Genomic DNA, 18,172 nt, shown 5'->3' with positions numbered 1-18,172 from the left:
TTACTTGTATCATGCGCATCTAATAATTCTCAGGGTTCTGCTTCACCACTTAATATCTCAATTACCATGAAATAAAGAGAGGCATCAAGGGCTCAGAATGTAGCTGGATGGCTCTCTACAACAAGGTCTAAAAAGCATGTGGTGATAAACAGGTGTAAAAACAAACCCAAAAATTTGTCAGAGGTTATGGCTGCAATGCAAGGCATGTATTTTCCGATTACGCCTTGCCAAAAGGCATTCTTGAGAGACTGTTGCCAGAAAGAGCTTGTTAAAGTGACATCAGAAGAAAAATACTAATTTATGACCTGTGCTACATATTTTTCAGGAGCCTCAGCTGTCAAAGGATAACACTGCATAAGAATCTGTTTTTTTCTTATGTGCTGAACTCCATGTTTACAATTGCGCACCTCATTGCTGTTGTGCCTAACCCGGGCCTTGTAAAAAGGGATCCTGTAAGTACTGCATGACTCCTTTCCATCTTAACACCCAAGTAAAATTACTACACCCACACCAAAACCAGACATTTACATTCACCAGTTAGTGACAACCGTCTGGTAAAACACACACAGAGAGTGCAGATTCTGAGAATTTTACTCAGCCTCGCTCAGATCTTTCACTGAGCAAAGAAAGTCTTTGAATCTGGTAAAAGATGGAGAAGCTTTAGACTTTCCTCTGACCAGCCTGTCCATACAAACGTGTGTCAGATCCCCAGCTCTCTCAGCACCAATTAGGTGATATTTCCCAACAAAGCCCCCAAAGGGACAAATGCCCTTGGTGGCCACCTGTCCTTCCTCACAGGTGCACATGCTGGGGAGGGGCAGGGATGGAGAGGGATATGGCTTTTTTCAAAATCCTCCCCAAAAGATCTGTTTGCTGCATTTTTCTTCTTGGGAGGTGGTAAATCAAAGCAATAAGCTTGTTTCACTCCTCTTAGATAGTGGTACAAATTGTGCCAGCCCCTCAGCTGATAAGCATGTGTGGCAGATCTCCAGATGTCACCCAGCTCTGATCTTGCTCTCTAACAGAGCAGTCGCACTGCGCTTGCTGTCGTTACAGCAGCCCCGGCTGATGTGAGATTAATGCAAGCCTGGGAATCTCTCAAGTTATGTCACAACACTGATCAGCTTGTCTTCTAATGAGGTTGTTCAATTACGGTTCAAACATTTATCCGCTTCAAATTTTGTGAAAGCAATTAAACATTAGCACCTGATATTATCTGATCACATGTATGTCTCTCAAATGTGTGCTGGTTAAGTAAGCTAATTAAAGCAGGAAATATATAGACTAAAGAAAACATCACCAGTCCCAGGGACCATCTGGAGATTAAAAAAATAGAAGAGCAGAAGAATAATTAAAAAATCACACATTTTGTTTCTCCTTACTGCATAGCATCATACTTACATAGCCTGTGCAAGAGACGCAATGAAAATATACTTGGTATTTGAAGATTAAAAATGGCAGGTGATATCAGGCACCTAAAGTGAAGTAAGATCATTACCTCAGGGTTAAGAATGATACTTCCTGACCGCAGAAGTAAATTATCTGAAGTGAAATGCTTTAAACTAAAAGTTGGGGCTGCAGTGAGGACTCTAAGATTTAATTTAAAAACTGTATCTGGTGCCTTTGGGCTGGATCTTTATTTGGAGTGAAATCTTGACCCCAGAGAAGTCAATGACAAAGCTCTCAGAGGCTTTGATAGACCTATGTAGCCACAGGACAGGTACCAGTATGCTGAGCATCACCCAATGAAATCCCCAACCTCTATTGCTACAGTAACAGACACTATAGAAATGACATAAGTGGTTACCTTTGCAGGCTGGGGAGCCCCAAAGCAGTGCAGGGGTTTCTGTACGCAGTCAGGTCTCGGGTCAGGCTATGAAGAGAACCCTTAGTGCTGAATACAGTCATGGAAATCGCCCAAGCCGGTGTCCTTCCACTAATGTTACCGAATAAGGCTGTGTCAGCAGACCTGGCCGCAGCTTGTTAGCTAAGCAGGTGCTTTGATGGACAAAACTCTTGTTTTGCACTTTCTTCTTCCAAACAGAATTTGCATGTCTTTGACTCAGCCGTGAACTGCTGTCTAAGGGTGAGGTACAAAACTTGAAGATCTAGAGTCTCCCATTTTTGTTCTGCAGTCAAGTATGGGATGAGGGTACACTCACTGCTGGATCTTGCCTCACTTCGTAGATTTCCTTTCCTTAAAAAAAAAAAAAAAAAAGTGAGGTGACCTGCTAATATGTTCAAAGTCTCCCAACATTATTAGAAAGCATGGTCTGTTATTTTAGTAACATAACAAACTTGTAAATACATGACTGGGAAAAGAAAATTAACTTCCAGAGGCAAGTTTTTAACACATGATGAAATTACGTATAGTCTCCACATAAGTATGTGAAGACTTAAGGGGTTTATGTTAAAAATTTACTTATTACCTCAGGTAGATTCTCATAATATTTTTATTTTAACGTCAATTAACGGAGCAAATGAAGGCTTTATAGATTGAGGTTTTTTTCTGTCCCTGCTGCACCCTCTGTTTTATTAAGTCAGTTTCATGATGACTGCTTCTGACTTCCTGCAGTTTGCTGTGTTTATCCACTTTCCTCCTGTGCATCTTCTGAGCTTCACAGGTTCATGTGTGTATGGCTCCTACCTCTGATCTATACAGAAATACTGAAGCGCGTATAAGGAATTTCACAGATACCCCTTATGTAATGGCCATATGCAGAGATGAAGTTGGTGGTATTGATTCTGCAAAACAATAAATGTGTTTCCACCTCAATAGATCCAGCTCTTTTTTTTTCCTGCATAAAGTTTCACAATAGATTTTAAATATGCAATGCCTTGGAAAATACTTACAGTAAATACATATTTATGAGGATATCACCAAATCCATGTAATTTTGAAAGAAGAAAGAAGGTTCTGTTAAACAACAAAGAGAAAAGACAGGAGGAGTAAGAGACAAAATTCATCCCTAACACCAAGACACTCCCACTCTCCCTGTGATCCAGACGCAAAAGATATGAGACAATACAAAGCATCATTTACATGAGGAGAGGCCATACTCCATCCTTACTCACATATAGTTTGCTGCACAGTGAAACCCTTTGATGGTCATTCTGCTCGTGTAAAATGGTAAGTCAAGCCACTTTTTCAATAAATCTTAATTTGGTTTTTTACCTCATTTTTTCCTCTTTCTGGTTATATAATATTTTTTCTCTCTCTCTTTCTCTTTCTTGGATTTCTCTGGATCTGGAAGAGAAAGATGTGAGCCTGGATGGCCGTACAGGAAGTGAAAGAGCGATGAAAAAGATTCAAGGACACTTGAACAAAAATAAACAGGACACATGTATGAACACTTATCTACATATACTGAAAAATATTATGTGAGCTATTTTTTTGCATGTTGTATCTAAAGTAGCAACTGCATTAATTACTCTGTTACTGGAACGGATTTTATAGGAAGGAGTATCTTCTATCACCTTCTTAACTGAGACTGACCCACACAAGAAGGGTGATCTGTGAACAGCACATTGTGTTCTCCATTAAAAACCCTGGAAATATAAATAAAACTCTTGTTGTCTAATCTATTAATATATTTTTTTTACATCAGATCTGTATTTTTTATTTTTTACATTCCACAAGACTACAGATTTTAATACTCAGTACGGATAGGGGTAAAGGAAGATACAGCTAATGACTGAGGAGATAGCTCTCCTAATGAGAAACTGACTAATTGATCAGCTCCATGGGCACCAATATGAATGTGTTTGTAGATGGGACTAAGTTTGGTCACAGATCAGTAATGGCTCAGTAATTAGAACCTTTTCCAGAAAAGCTATAAGAGATCTTACTGTATTTTTATTGCTTTCCTGTTCTAGTGGAGATATCTGTTCTCTTCTTTCTCCAGGCTCTTCTGTAGCCTTTTCACACTTCATGTAGTAGTTTCACCCTTACTTCTGGCATTATATGGTGTGAAAGTTTTGATTTCAATTGCAGTTTTATAGAGTCCATAGCAAGGATCATTGCTCCACTGGTAGCTCCTGGGAGTCCCATGTGGGCTGTCATGCTTGGCCATGTTATATCAGAGAGTAAGGATCCAGTATCCATTCAGACATGCTCCAGTCTCACTGTCAAGTCCCAGCTATGCCACACAGCTTATTTGTGCCTTAATGTATAAATAATCTGTACTCCCTCTTACATGGGTACAGCAGCAGAGCTGGTAAGGAAGAACCCAAAGCAATCCAAAGATTGGATCCAAGAATCCAAAGCAAGAGGGCCTACAGAAAAGACAGGGAGAGACTTTTCAATAGGGCCTGTTATGACAGAACTAGAGGTAACAGTTTCAAAATAGAAGGAGATAGATTTAGATTATATATTAGGAAGACGTTTTTTACAATGAGGTTTGTAGAACATTGGAACAGGTTGCCCAGAAAGGTGGTTGATGCCTCATCCCTGGAAATGTTCAAGGCCAGGTTAGATGAGGCTCTGAGCAACCTGATCTGGTTGAAGATGTCCCTGCTCCTTGCAGAGGAGTTGGACTAGATGACCTTAGAAGGTCCCTTCCAACCCTAACCATTCTATGATTCTATAATCTGTGTTTTATCAAAAGCACTGTGATTTCATTTTCTCACCACAGGAAGGTTGGATGTGGACTGGGCTGAGCCTTGCACAGCCCTTTCCACTGGCAATATCTGTAACTTGCTCAGCTCTTGGACATGGGGTGTGATAGGCTGAAGCCTGTCCTTGCCTGTTTGTGTAGATGTAGGTATACTTTAAGGATCCTGAGCTAGTTTACCACTCTAGCTGATGGTGCAGCATGCTGTCACTGTGGAAATGAAGTGGGATGGCAAAGGGCACTTGGTTGACATGTCCTGCCAGAAACTCATCTCCAGAAGTAAACCTTCAGGAGAAACCACTAAGCTGCATCCCACTCAGCATTGTTAGTGAGACCAACAGAAAGTGAGGAGAGCACAAAAGCTGCTGTCCACTACAAGGCCATGGTCATAGCAATATGAGAAAATTCAGTATCCTCATGGACACTAGAACACTCTAATCAGTCTCACCATTGACGAATTCAGGTGAAAACCATGAGTGCCCAAGTGAATTAGGTTTTTCTCCCTGTCACAGTAAAACAGTAGCAATAAAACATTGAGGTGTGTGGGCAGATGATGTATAAAGGGTAGTTACTGTGATTTATGGGGTTACGATACTGATGACTTCACCTGTTCTCAAAGGAATAGAGAGGGAGTGAGAGCCAAGAAAACAAAAGAGATTCACAGCGTTTCAGGAGCAGTGTTAATTTTAGGACTTTTTACTAGATAAATGTTACCTTCTCATATCTTGTTGCTTTCAGTTCCTTCTGATGTAGCCTGGCAGAGCCTGGGGTTTTTTAAAAACATATTTTTCTCAAATGAGAGGCTTGTAGCTGATACCAGCAAAGATAAATGGCAAAACTGCTGTCTCATGTGACTTGTATTTGCCTCAGTGGTCCCAGCAGTCCCCATGGTGCAGTCTCCCCTGGAAGCAGCAAAGGTGGAGCTCCACAAAGGAGAACAGCGTTTTGATCCTCCAAGTTGTTTCATGCGTTGTGCTCAAGGCAGAGCTTCAGGAGGCTCCATTCTTGTTAAACTAATTTGATCCATTATTAGTGTAACTATTTCCAGAGCTTTTCTGTTGCTCTGAAAGCATCTCCAAAGTCTTTCATCTTAGTACATCTGTTCCTCCATTCTGCTTCAACTAGATTACTCACAGGGGCCTCTGCAGCCAGTTTAGCTGTTCTAGAGTCTTGTCTAGATGCAAAAGTAATCAAAAACTAAATTTCTAATGGAGAATTACTGGCCAATGTCTAGCGGTCATGGCTCCTGTGTCTTCTATTGTATCTTCCACACTAGGAGAGGGTGGATGTTCTTATGAAAGCTATCATCATCTGGCCTAGGAGCCCTTCATCTAGTGAAGGGTCCAACTGGCTGTTTAAAAGATTGTTCTTCTACTGCCTCAGGTATAGGGGTGAGGCTTGGTGAGATCGGGCCCAGTGTGTATATGTGAATTTACAAATTGTGCAGATTTTGTGCCTTTGCAGATTATGTTTGTGTATTGACTTCATTAGGACAAGCTGGCTCACCAAGGTTGGCCTGGAGAGATTAAAATTTACTTTTTGCTTTTGTGTAAGTCAAAGAAGGCCAAAGTCAGTCTCCAGTTACACCCATGCCAAGCTCTATTGAAGTCACAGGTTTTCCACCAGTTTTGTGTCTCATGACACCATGTTCAGTGATGAAATTCTGGCATTTTTTTGTTCAGCTGCAAGGTAAAACAGGGAGCAAGAGTGCCTGTTGTGGGCAAGTGAACCAAATCCTCTAATTCATCATTTACAAGCAAAGGACTGAGGGTGTGCTTGAGCTTTCTGGGTGCCCCAGAATAATTTTTGTTATCTACAAATAAATATGCAAATCCTGTTTGTTTTCCTTTCCCTGGGCAGGTTCATAAAGATAAGCTTGCATCTCCTGTCCCTCCTGTTTCCCCTGTGACAGATACCTCTCTTGTCATTAGCTTTCATCAGTTAAGCAGAGAAGAGCAGGTATTTCAGTGGCACAAGTTCCTTCCTGACATAGCAAATGCTATACCAGGACAGTAGAGTCACAAACTGTCTTTTGAAACAGGAACTAGTGTAGTCACTAACAGCTTTCTAAGATCCACTTAACTTTTTTTTTTTTTTTTAACACAAAAAGGATGCCACTGGTAATTGGGACATCGTTTGAAAGGGAGAACAGGAAACCTTGACTCTCCTGGTCAGGTCCTGTCCAGCATTGCTAAGCCACAGGGAGAAGGAAAATGGAGCAGTACTGTGTAGGATGTGCAGGGACAGGATCTCCTGCTCTCCAGCTCCGGCACCCAGGCACGGCCAGTGTGGGATCACTGTGTCCTGTGCCTGTGAGCAGTGGACAGCGTGACCTTACTTGAAGGCAGGGAATGACCGTGACTTCAGTTCAGGAACATGTGTTCATCTTCAAGAGGATGAGTTTGTTTTATGTTGGTGAATCATTTGCAAATGTGGTTTCTGCCAGCAGTAGGCCCATGGGCAGTGCCAGGACTGTGCTGCACCACTTTTACCCTCATTGAAATCACTGGGCTGCACTGGCGTAACACTGCAACAATTCAGATGGAAATCAGAATCTCTTCTTCGGTCCTAGGAAAGATCAGGTCTTCGCCCTCCCACGAGGTTCAATGAGATTAATGCAGACTAACAGACATTGTGAATTCAGAACCAGCCAATATTCAAAGAATTCTTACAAATTTTCAGGCTGGAAAAATATCTGCATTCATTTTAAGACAAATCTGTCAGGGTCTAAATGGCATGAAACAGAGCATTAATTCCCATCGTTTTTCCCAAGGTCTTTATATGCTTGTTTATATTCTCAAAACTCTCAGAGTCATGGAGGAAACACAACACCATGTAATCCTGGTGGTGTCAGATTCACTTATCTGATGCGGCATGCCATGCCCAAAATATGAAGTATGGATGATTAAAGGACATTCACAGCATTCATAAATGACAATTCTGTGAAGAGTATTTGTGGTTTATGTGGAACAACTGAATCTGGGCTGCAAAGAAGTCAGTCAGTCATCATCTCTGAGAAAGATCTCAACTTTCCCAACAACGTTATTATGATTGCTTTCTGAATGGGAAGGCACCATAAAATTAATAGCTGCCATCAGGAGGGGAAAAAAGAGGTTTAACAATCTAAGAATAAGTACTTATTTTGGGACAGATTTCCTCATCTTACTTTCCTCAGGAATTATTCTGTCTACATTTCAGTTACTTGCTCTTCTTTTAAAGCAGTATATATTATTAAGCTCAGTTTTTCTCAAAATTGTTGCAGCATCATGAAAGGAGGGATGATAGCTTTCTTGTAGCCCAGTCCTACGGTATTTCATGTCAAAATAACCCAGGTTCTATGAGAATAGAATAGCATTGTGAATAGCATTTTGGCAATGTGATCCCTATGAGCAGTCTCTTATTTAGGAGGCAGAGTGCTGTTTCCTCCAGAAATGTTATTCCAGAAAGGACTTTGTACTGCAAGGTGCATTGTTGTCCTGAACCTGAAGACGTCAGGCTCTGGGGCTTATTCTCAGGTTTTCAGGCTGCATCTTTTCTGCTCAGGTGACGAAGACTTGCCCTCTCAGCCGCAGCAGGAATGGAGTACAAATACCCAGCACAGAGGCCAAACTGCAGATTAAATTTCTCAGTGAAAAATCCTATTTAACCTGTCCTTCTGCCTCATCATTATGCACCTGCACCATCTCTGGATCCTGAAGCTCTGCCGTTGTGGCAGTGAGAAGTGAGCACTCCTGGGACAGCTGTTTTCAAAATTGGCAGACTCTCAGCATCCCCCATCTTGCTGTCATTGTCTGCAGTTCTTCTGGCTGGCTGGCCACGGTGGTCGTCTGCAGCCCCTGGGGTTTTTAAATGAGGTTGTCATAGCAAAGCACACGCTGGCTGTATGTGGAAAATGAGTGAATCCACTCCAGATTTGCTAAAATTAATTACATCCCTCCAGAACTGCTGCTCAAGAAAGGTGTAGTTATTTTACCCTCAGAGCTGAGCTGTAGCGATCCCTGAAAGGCTCTTAGTCTTTCATGGTGTGGAGTTGTGCTTGGCCGAGTTCTGACATGAATTCAATTCTCCATGCTTTACTGAGGCCCTTTATCATTTTTCCCTTTGGTTTTACTCAAGAAATGGCAGAGGTTTGTAATTACAAAGTGAAGATGACCTATAAATGTAGGGTGAGACCTGGGTGACCATAAATTTCTATCAATTACACTGTCTTCTATGCATCTGGGAGACTGAAAGGTAAATAGATTATATGTCATTAGCTCCAAAAAAACGCAGGCGTGGAAAAATGTCAAGTAGTGACTTCTCCTTAAATGTCAGATCAACAAGTGCAAATGTTAACAGTTGCCTTTTCAGTGGATTCTGTGCTATGCTGCACAAACGTGGCATCCTCTAATGAACTCCTGCTCCTGTACTTTCTGCACAAGGCCTCCCACAAGAATAGAGCATTTAAGTAGCTTTGGTTTTTGTACTTCTCTGGGAATATAAAGCAATTATGTTTAGAAACCTGGCTGTTGTAGAAGCAACAACTAATTCAAGATAATTCAAATTAAACTTGAAGTTCCTCTCCAAGTTTTCCTTACTGTGTGCCTTTAAAAAGGTCTACTTAAAATGTGAGAAATTTGAGTGTGAATTGGCTGGAAAGTAGATTTTTCTAAATCCCTCAAAAGATGGACATTTCCAAAAGGAATTCCCCTCAGAAGGACAGGACCATAATGTTTCCAAAACACGATATTCTCCCTGATGCTGTGCTGCCGCAGCTATTTTCCTCACTGGGATTTGTCTGATTAAACGGCAGTGCTGCCAGTGCAGGCAGCTGTGTCCGAGCCCAAGAGACCACTCTCCTGGCTCTAACACTGGCGGCCAAAACAGGTCAAGTGAATTAAATGTCAAGTGCTCCTTCCTCTTTAGGGACTATTCAGTCTACACATCTATACTGTGAAGTCAGACATCCAGGTTAGGTGAGATTAATGCCATCCATGCTATTTCATTGCCCTTTGGTGACTGCTGTGCACATCTATATTATTGCCCGTTTTCAGTCATGACCCAGCCACTCTCTGCCTCGTGAAGGTGTTTAAGACCAAACAGAAGTAGTCTGAAACAGAAGAGAAATAAATAAAAGGGCATCAAAGTGTCTTTACAGATGACAGCCAAGGACATGGGGTAAGAGTATGGGAGAAGAAGCAGTAATGACTTTCAGCAGGAAGAAAAAAGCAAGAGGCATGGGCTGGTTATTTACGTGGCCTTTAGCTGTAGTTGGCAGAATGAGCTATTAGCCAATAATAGGTCAGTTACTTGGGCAATTAATCTCCTTTACTCATCATTTCACCTCTGAATAGCTTATGGTTGCATACACCTAACTGACTGGTTTCTGAATTTCCTGGTCTCCTTTTGGCCTAACATCCTTCAAAGGGCTGGAGGCTTCCTCTGGCAGCGGATCACCCCAGGAAAGGCACTGGAGCAGAATCTAAGTGCATCTAGAGAGTTAAAACACCCATCGGCATTTAAGGTCAGGTATGTCTTACATCTGGACGCCTCTTCGTAGGTACCTGCAGCTGAGCTAGTCACCCCACACTCTTTTTATAGCTAAAGGTAGACAAAGGCACATTCAGGGCACTATCCATCTGACTTATTTTAGATATCTCCTTTAGGATGAGGTAATTTTTGCTGTAATCTCCGTCACCTCTGTTGACTCATTGTCTTTTGACTACAGGAGAGACAGCTTAGGTGTCTATGTTTGGTCTCATAAATCCCAGTCCTATCATTAGACAATCCCTGGAGCATTTAACTAAATCATAGAGTGGTTATATCCATGCCATCAAAGCTGTATGTGTACCTAGTCACGAGGAAACGCTTTTGTAGGTCTAGATCTCACACCTCAAACATAAGCACATGATGCCTTCCTGAAAAGCTGCCTCCCTCCGGTGACCCCAGCTCAGAAGCCAAGCCAATAAAACCCACTGGGTGCGAAGAGGCTGCGTTTTGCTCTGCCTCGCACCCTGCATGCCGCTGACTGCGGTGCACCCCGCCGGCGAGGAGCCGTGCGCTGGCAGCGCTGGATGTGCCAGGGGAGCCCCAGGGGAGCTGGGCCCAGCACCCTGCAGAGCCCAAAGCTGCAGCCCAGGGAGAGCAATCACTATGGCAGCTGGGACTCAAGGATGTGTGGATGTAGCCATATTAATTCCTGCCCAGAATGCCTGATTCTGGGCTGGCTGCTTCGCTATAGCATAGACCCAGACACAGATGCTGTTAAAAATATCCCCCCTTGTTTAATTTCGTATTTTGCTTTCTTGTAACACAAAATCTAGGATCCCTATGAGCAATTGTGTACATTTTGTTCTGTAAATGGTTTAAAAGTATATTAGAACATTAATCTTAGCCTGCGCCCCTGTGTGCCAGGTTTCTGACTGGAACACAATTTAATGAGTGACTCATAGTAGATATATTGTATAATGGTATGACGCTTTGATAGCCAGTGATTTACAGCTACAATACTTAGCACCGTCTTGCTTTGGAAAGTCCTTTTATTGCTTGTTTGTGTAACATATGGATACTTGGAATTTAAGAATTTTTTCACAGAATAGTGTTGTAATAGCTGTTAAAAAAAATGCCAAACAAACAAATGTGTGAGGCAGATCAGTAATCAAACTTCAAGCTACTCCTTTTAAATGCTAAGAATGTCTGAGAATATATTGTATTGCCTTCAAACTGAATTGCAATAAATCACATCTGCCCTCTGTGGCAAACAGTACAGACTCTCCTCGAGGAGGGTCCTTTGCAGGACCCTCGCGTTGAGGAGGTTCACAGAGGTGAAGAGGAACCAGACTAGTAAGGTCAAATAAGTTTATTTCCCCTTAAACAAAGAAGTGCACAGCTGTAGCGATGGCCCATATAGCTGGCTTGGTTTAAAATTGATAACCTTGCTTGGTCTATTCTTAACAATTTATTTGAAATCTCAGTTGGGAGCATGTCAATGGATAGCGAGCATTTGAGAAGAGAGGCTTCATTGTGCACACTGAGGGGCTATCCCGCTCTCACTTCCCGCAGGGCAGGCTCTCCAGAGTTGGCAGGGGCTGGTGTATAACACATCCCTCCTAACTTGCCAGCCTGAATCCCTTCACCCAGAAAAGCATTGCAGGAATGGGGACACACAGGAATCTGTACAACTTCCCTAGGCCAAAACTGAGTCAGTCCTTTTACTCTGACTGAATTACTAAAGAGACCTGCTAAAAAAAAAAACAATTAGCAGTTTATTTCACATTGCATTTTGTTATTATTATTGAAGATATTGTTCTGGGTTTTATGTAGTCTGAGTGTTTTAGTTTGATTTGCCCTAATGGCTAGTGATGGTAATTAATGCTGCAGCTTTCTATCCATAAGTTATTAACTGATAACCAGGGAGAGCCTTAACAGAGAAATAACAAGTACATGTGATGAGAGGCTGCTGGATTAGCTGAGGAGAGTGGCACACCAATTACATTACAGCACAATTGCAGGGTCCTGTGTAGGCAGATGGACCTCTGGGGCTCCTTTGACAGGACAGGAACATTAACAGTATTTACAAGAGGCCAATATATCCTGCAAACCATGAGAGACACTAGTTCTGGCTCTTTCTTGTAAAGGAAGAATACATTCTTTTATTTCTTCTCTGTGAGAAATGGCTCCAGCATCCTTTTGAAGTGCTTTCATTACATATCGCAGCTGAGGTGTTCACAAGGGTTACATGACTCCTAGCAAGATTTGCAAGAGAGCAGAATATGACTGACTGTATTCCTATCGACCCCTTTTGCCCCTGAGCAGCTCCCCAGAATTTAAGGCCATTTCAGGTTGCTTTCTTGAGGAAGGAAAATTAAAAATAAAGGAGACTTTTTCTTGGGTGCTCTCCTGCAGATGTGTAAAGAACTTTCCTCAACTTTTGTGTTCATCAGCACAGTGAGAACAAGTAGCAGGAGGCAGCCTCCTTGCTCGCAGATTGAGTTCCTTGCCAGGCTGCGTTCTGCCAAAAAAAAGGTTCATTCTTGGCCATCCTCCCAGAGCCAGAAAGGAGCTGCTTTCTTAGGTGGTTACCTGGCTTTGGAGGCTTTCCTGGTAATTGTATCACACTTTCCCTTGCTACGTAGCCACCAGCCTTTGCAGTGCAATACTGCTCGTCTCCAGGCTCTCAAAAAGAAGAGCATTGTTTAGGAGACAGGCACACCAGCCTGGGCAACGGTTACTGGGCTGCACTAGAAAGGACCAACTGTCTCCTCTCCGCCTGCCCTGCTCATGATTAAAAACTCACTAGCTTCAGTCACCTGCACACCCATAGACTGTGAACTCAGAACTTCCTCTCCTTCACAGTGTGAAGGTGCAGTGATAAGCCTTTGAGTCCTGGATTTGACTGTGCTGCGTTTGACTGTTGTACAAGACACAAGGACAGAGCCTCTGCCTCAAAGAACTGGCAACAAAACATAGTTGACTTGAGCAGAAGACAAAATCCCTGGTCATGTTTTTTATCTCAAAGTTAATCAGTTGGTTATCAAGCGTGGAAGTGGTGGAAGATTTGCTTCTGTATCATCTTGCAGTTTTATTTTACTTATTTCTGTAAGAATAAACTTTTCATGAAACTTACTCGTTCTGCAATTTTCCCAGCTAAGACTAATGTACAGCGAGATGTTGTTTACATTTGTCATGTTTTATTTGTACCGTGCATGAATCCAGTTCTCATCAGTAACAGGTTCTTCTCTTTTACCTGATCTGACCTAAGAAAACAACTCTCTTTTTAATGTAGGAAAATATTTCCACTGCATCACTTAGTCACAGATGAAATATGCTACTTTTGTTAGCTCATCCAAAGCAAAGACTGATTTTTGCTGTACTTTAATAATATGAATTTAACATAATTCATCTCAATGGATTATTTTACTTAAACTCTTTATGCTAACTTTTTCAAATTAATGTGACATGGATCTAAATACTAATCACACCCATCCTTCATGCTTTGCCAATGGTATTCTTACTTCTTTAACTTACTGCGTAGGATGTGATTAAATTCCTCAAAAGAATCATGAGCTGTCTACATGGCTGTTACTCTAAAAGACAGGTATATCACTTCATTTTTAAAGCCACAAGAGATAGTTCACACAGAGGGTACAGGAAAGAAAGAAATGTTGAGGAAATGAAGTAAATGAAGTTTAGGCATGTAGTTCTCAGCAGGGTGCTTTCTATGTGCGCGTTTGTTTGAGCTCCAGATAAAGCTTCCAGCAAAGACTGACTGAGTTCAAATGGAAGGTGTGTTCAGTTGGTCTGCTCAGAGCGTCAGTGAGCAGAGCAAATAGCTGTCTAAGAGCAGCAAGGATACTGTACTATACCATTCTATATTCCGTAGTCGTCTCTCTTTCAGTGCAGCGACATGAAATGGTTAATGTCCATTTCATGGATGTACCATGGATTTTGTTGCAGAACTCACTGGCTGTGCTCTGCTCCCCTCCAGCTGCCGGGCTGCAGGGTGAGACTGTTCCCAGAGCGCCGGTGGCTGGATGGAAAGCTGGGTTGACTTTGGTGCTAGCAGGAAATGATGCCTCAAGCTCTCAGGTCAGCCCCCTGGCCTGCAGCTCCTCTGAGGAGCCCAAACCTGGTACACGGCAGATTTTATCAAACCTATATGGAAAACTGCTGTGATGGCTCAGAAAGTTTAATGACTTTTTAGAGGCCAAGGTAGCTGGCTGATGTCAGGGAGGGTGCCACCTGAATGTGGGAAGCGTCTGTCAGCCCTTGCAAGGATGGGTCATCGATAAGGGGAGTAGGGAGAAAGGCCAGCCGCTAGCTGGGAGGCTGCATTGAGCATGGGCAACGCAACAAGGCAAGAAACATATTGACTCAGAGCTGTGAAAAGCAGTCCAAGGATTATTTAAGAACCTGAATGATCACATTTGCCAGCAGAAAAATAAGCAAATACTTCTTCCTTTTTCTTTTTTTTTTTTTTCTATTTTAATCTTTTCAAACCACTATCTAACTCTTTTTCAGCATACTTTGTAAGAACTGTTCAGACACGGTCTGGAAAAAAAAAGATGTGACTGTCTGCTCTGCCCTGTGTGGTGAGCAGAAGAATGAATCACCACAGATAAAAATCAGTCATTCAAGTTAATCCTTTTGGAATCCTATATCCTAACCTATCAATAATCCTGTATTTTCATGAGCACCAAGATGCACTGCAAATATTGAAACAGAACTAAATACACATATTTCGGCAATTGCTTTGGGAATGTTTCTCAGCGACAGGAGGTGCATTGGATGGGTAACGGGCTTTTTCTCGTCCAGGGGCGCAATCTCAGTCTCCCAGGTGGACACAAAACACGCAGTCTTCTACCTGCTGAACTGCCAAAATGTCTCTTTAAAGTTACAAGTAAATATTAAAGACATCTCTTAACAGCCCAGGTAGTCAGTTGGAAAACTGCAGAAGTTAAGGGGAAGGAGTATTTTCCTGTGGCCGCAGATGATGACCGTCACATTGCCATCACTGCTGTGATCTCAGTTTTCCAAGGAGCACATGGTGTTCCCCCAGGAGCAGTGGGTATCTACCAGCACAGCAATTCCCTCCCACTCCTCCTGGGTCCTGGTGGCAAGGAAGCCTGTGTGGAGGACCTCATTGCCCTCTCCCAGGGGCAGATGGACGTGAGATCCTCTCAGAAGAGGAACAGCATTGTCCTGTACTAGCTGGCTTTCTAGTAGTGGACAGGACACGCTTCCCTCCACTGTCTGCGCACTGCTTCCCAGCATCTCAAACCCACAGTCTCTTGTCAAAGTCTATGTCTGCAGCTTCATCTGAACCACAGGCAGGAGCCACTTCCCAACTTGGCTGACTCCATTTAGCTCCATGCGTTGCTTTGTTATTTGGACAAAATAAAGCTGTCTTCTTGCAAAGAGGCGAAGCCGGTATCCCTGGTAACATACCAAAAAAATCTCCACTGCCAACAGCACTTGCCCTTCCTGAAGGAGTGAGTTCGGAGCTGGGTGCAGTTTAAAGAGTGATTGACTCTTGCTCAGATGGGAGAGCTGAACAAAACTTAGAAAAATTTGATCAAAAGTTAAAGAAATCACCCAAGAGTGATAACCCTCTGAGTTACTGTCTTCTTCACAACCTCATGTATATCTAAAGAAAGTTGCTTGTTTCAGTTCTAAAAAAACATCAGATTTTGACAGGGATTTTTTGTTACATGCTGCTTTTTGGAGTGCTGTTTTCATACAATTTTTTTCTGTTTTGTGAGGGCTGTTTTTTCCATTCATCTCATTTACAAAAGTTTTAAATCCCTGTCACTGACAGGTGCTGAACACACCTAGCAAGAGCTGGGGAGTTTTGTTCCACTTTGCTTTCTTACAGCCTAGCAGTAACATTTGTCTTTGGCTGCGGAAATGCAAAATGCTGGTCAAGCGTGTGACATGGTCTCATTTGTCTAACAGGTAAGCTGCAAAGTGCTGCAGTTCTTTCACCAGTACATGTTGGGCTGCAACTACTTCTGGATGCTCTGCGAAGGCATTTATCTTCACACGTTGATTGTGGTGGCAGTGTTTGCTGAAGAGCAGCGTTTGCACTGGTATTACCTCCTGGGCTGGGGTATGTATGTTACCGTTTGTAGCAAGATGATCCGTTCTTTCAGATGCTTGAATTCTTCTACCACTTTGACACCTGAATTGTTGTATTTATACAACTAGATCATAGCTTAAGATTGAGTTCTTGGGTCCTAAATTTGAGTGCATTCATTTGGATGGGCCTAGAGACTTACAAAAATCAGCAGAGTCGGTATCCATTATTTGCTGCATCTTGGGATTTACTGAAAGTAATGCTTAAGTTTTGTTAAGCAAAGCTTTGGGAGAGAAATGGATTTTTATACAAGTACATCTCTTTTCTGAACAAAAGTCTATTTTTGTCACTTTGTATGCAAAAATATTAATCTGTGACAATACCTATAAAAGTATATTTTTTTCTGGAATGAAGAAGAGGGAAAATCAGTATCTATGTCTCTCAAAGTGAAAAAACACAGCATGCAGATAGAGGAACCAGAATTTCTTTGGAAGTGAATCCAGAATCAGATATATTTTGGCAGATGTTATTTTAAAGGAGAAGATAATGGCTCTGCTGACAGTCAGGGCTGATTTTGTCCAACAACTGTGATCTCTCAAGCATTTCAGAGAAACATATAGGTGTCAAAAAGCAAATCTTAATTATATTCTATAAGGGAGATTACAAACCCTACACTGTGGATGCTAACTGTGCATTCGCGTGCATGTTGCCCAGGGAACTATGACTAGGTCTGATTCTTCATCCCCAAATATGCAGATCTCTTGTAATTTCACTAAGGAATCCCTTGCCTTTTAATTAGTAGTAACAGTGGGTATTTATCCTTTAGGCTGTCTGATCCAATAAAAGGCCATATAAATACAACCAATATATTACAGTGGAGTGCAGTCTCTTTCACATTTAAATCACTATTGTAAATCCAGTCCACATCAGTGTTGACAAAAAAAAAAAATAATTATCAAGAGGTTTTCCCAGTTTGGGAACCATGAATTCCAGTTTCTGGTAAGCCAGTCCCCAGATCTTGAAATCACTGATGCAGCTAAACAGCCAGTGACAGATCTTTATCCACCATCCCACTGCACTTAGGGATGGTCACTTGTATTCATCTCTTGCAATCTCAGTCTGAAGCAGGTGGAATTTGTTCTAGATTTTCCATTCTCTTTGGAGATCTTGTACTTGTTTAACATTATTTTGTTTACAGTAGGAAAATAAAAATAGCTCTACTATTTAAACAGAGAAAATTAGGAATTAATTAGCTTGGAGGAAAATGACGCAGTCCTGAATGTTCTGAAGAACTTTAAAACTTTGACTTCAACCACTAGTGAGGCATCCAATATCAGGACGTAACAGCAAAGTGGGAAGTTGTTCTTCCCCTATTCGGATTTTCATTTAAGAGCCTGGTAACTTACTTTCCTCTTATGGTATAAGACTTTGTGCTCTCTGGATACCTACATTAGATGTCTAGAAAATTAGCGTAATTTTCTGCCTTGTGTGGATTGTAGTGCCAGGTGACAGTTTCCAGGCATGTAAGAATTAATATTTTTTTTTCTTTCTTTTTTTCTTTTTTTTCTTTTTCTTTTTTTTTCTTTTTAATGAGAATGCCATCATGCACTCCTTTTTTCTTATGAGAAAGGTATCTTTTCTGAGAAGACAGGGACCTGTCATGCTCTTGGAATTAAAAGTATGTGAAACATCATCAGCTCTTAAATGAAGACACCTTTCCTGAAGAACCCTAAATTGAGTCAGGGTTTCTGGACTGTCAATCCAAATTGCTGAGCCCCTTGCAGCAAGCAACTATTCTATTACAAAATTTACATAATTCAGAATATTTGCATATACAAAGCCTGATGTGGCTCTGCTTTTGAAACAGCAGCCCTATATAAAGAGTAATTTTAAATGTTTCCTGTCATTTTCATGTCTTGCAGCATACGCCTTCCCAAAATACTGTCATTCCATATCCAATTATGCAGGAGGGAAGTGGTCATAAACGTTTTTTTTTTTTTTCAGGT

The 18,172-nt window shown here is 41.8% G+C and overlaps 1 protein-coding gene across 3 annotated transcripts in view; it reads left to right on the top strand.

Moving 5' to 3' along the window:
- Window positions 1-18,172, top strand: part of CALCR (calcitonin receptor) — a 156,231-nt gene that overhangs the window by 117,500 nt on the left and 20,559 nt on the right. For all 3 annotated transcript variants that reach the window (XM_086741572.1, XM_086741571.1, XM_086741573.1), the window contains exons 7-8: window positions 326-452; window positions 16,046-16,199. In XM_086741572.1, coding sequence (XP_086597698.1) covers window positions 326-452; window positions 16,046-16,199 — 281 coding nt within the window. The remainder of the gene's footprint in view (window positions 1-325; window positions 453-16,045; window positions 16,200-18,172) is intronic.

Source organism: Chlamydotis macqueenii, chromosome 2 (genome assembly GCF_036417535.1).
Source record: "Chlamydotis macqueenii isolate bChlMac1 chromosome 2, bChlMac1.mat, whole genome shotgun sequence".
Taxonomy (NCBI): Eukaryota; Metazoa; Chordata; class Aves; order Otidiformes; family Otididae; genus Chlamydotis; species Chlamydotis macqueenii.
The sequence above is the reverse complement of the archived record's forward strand: the minus strand, read 5'-3'. Positions and strand labels throughout refer to the sequence as shown.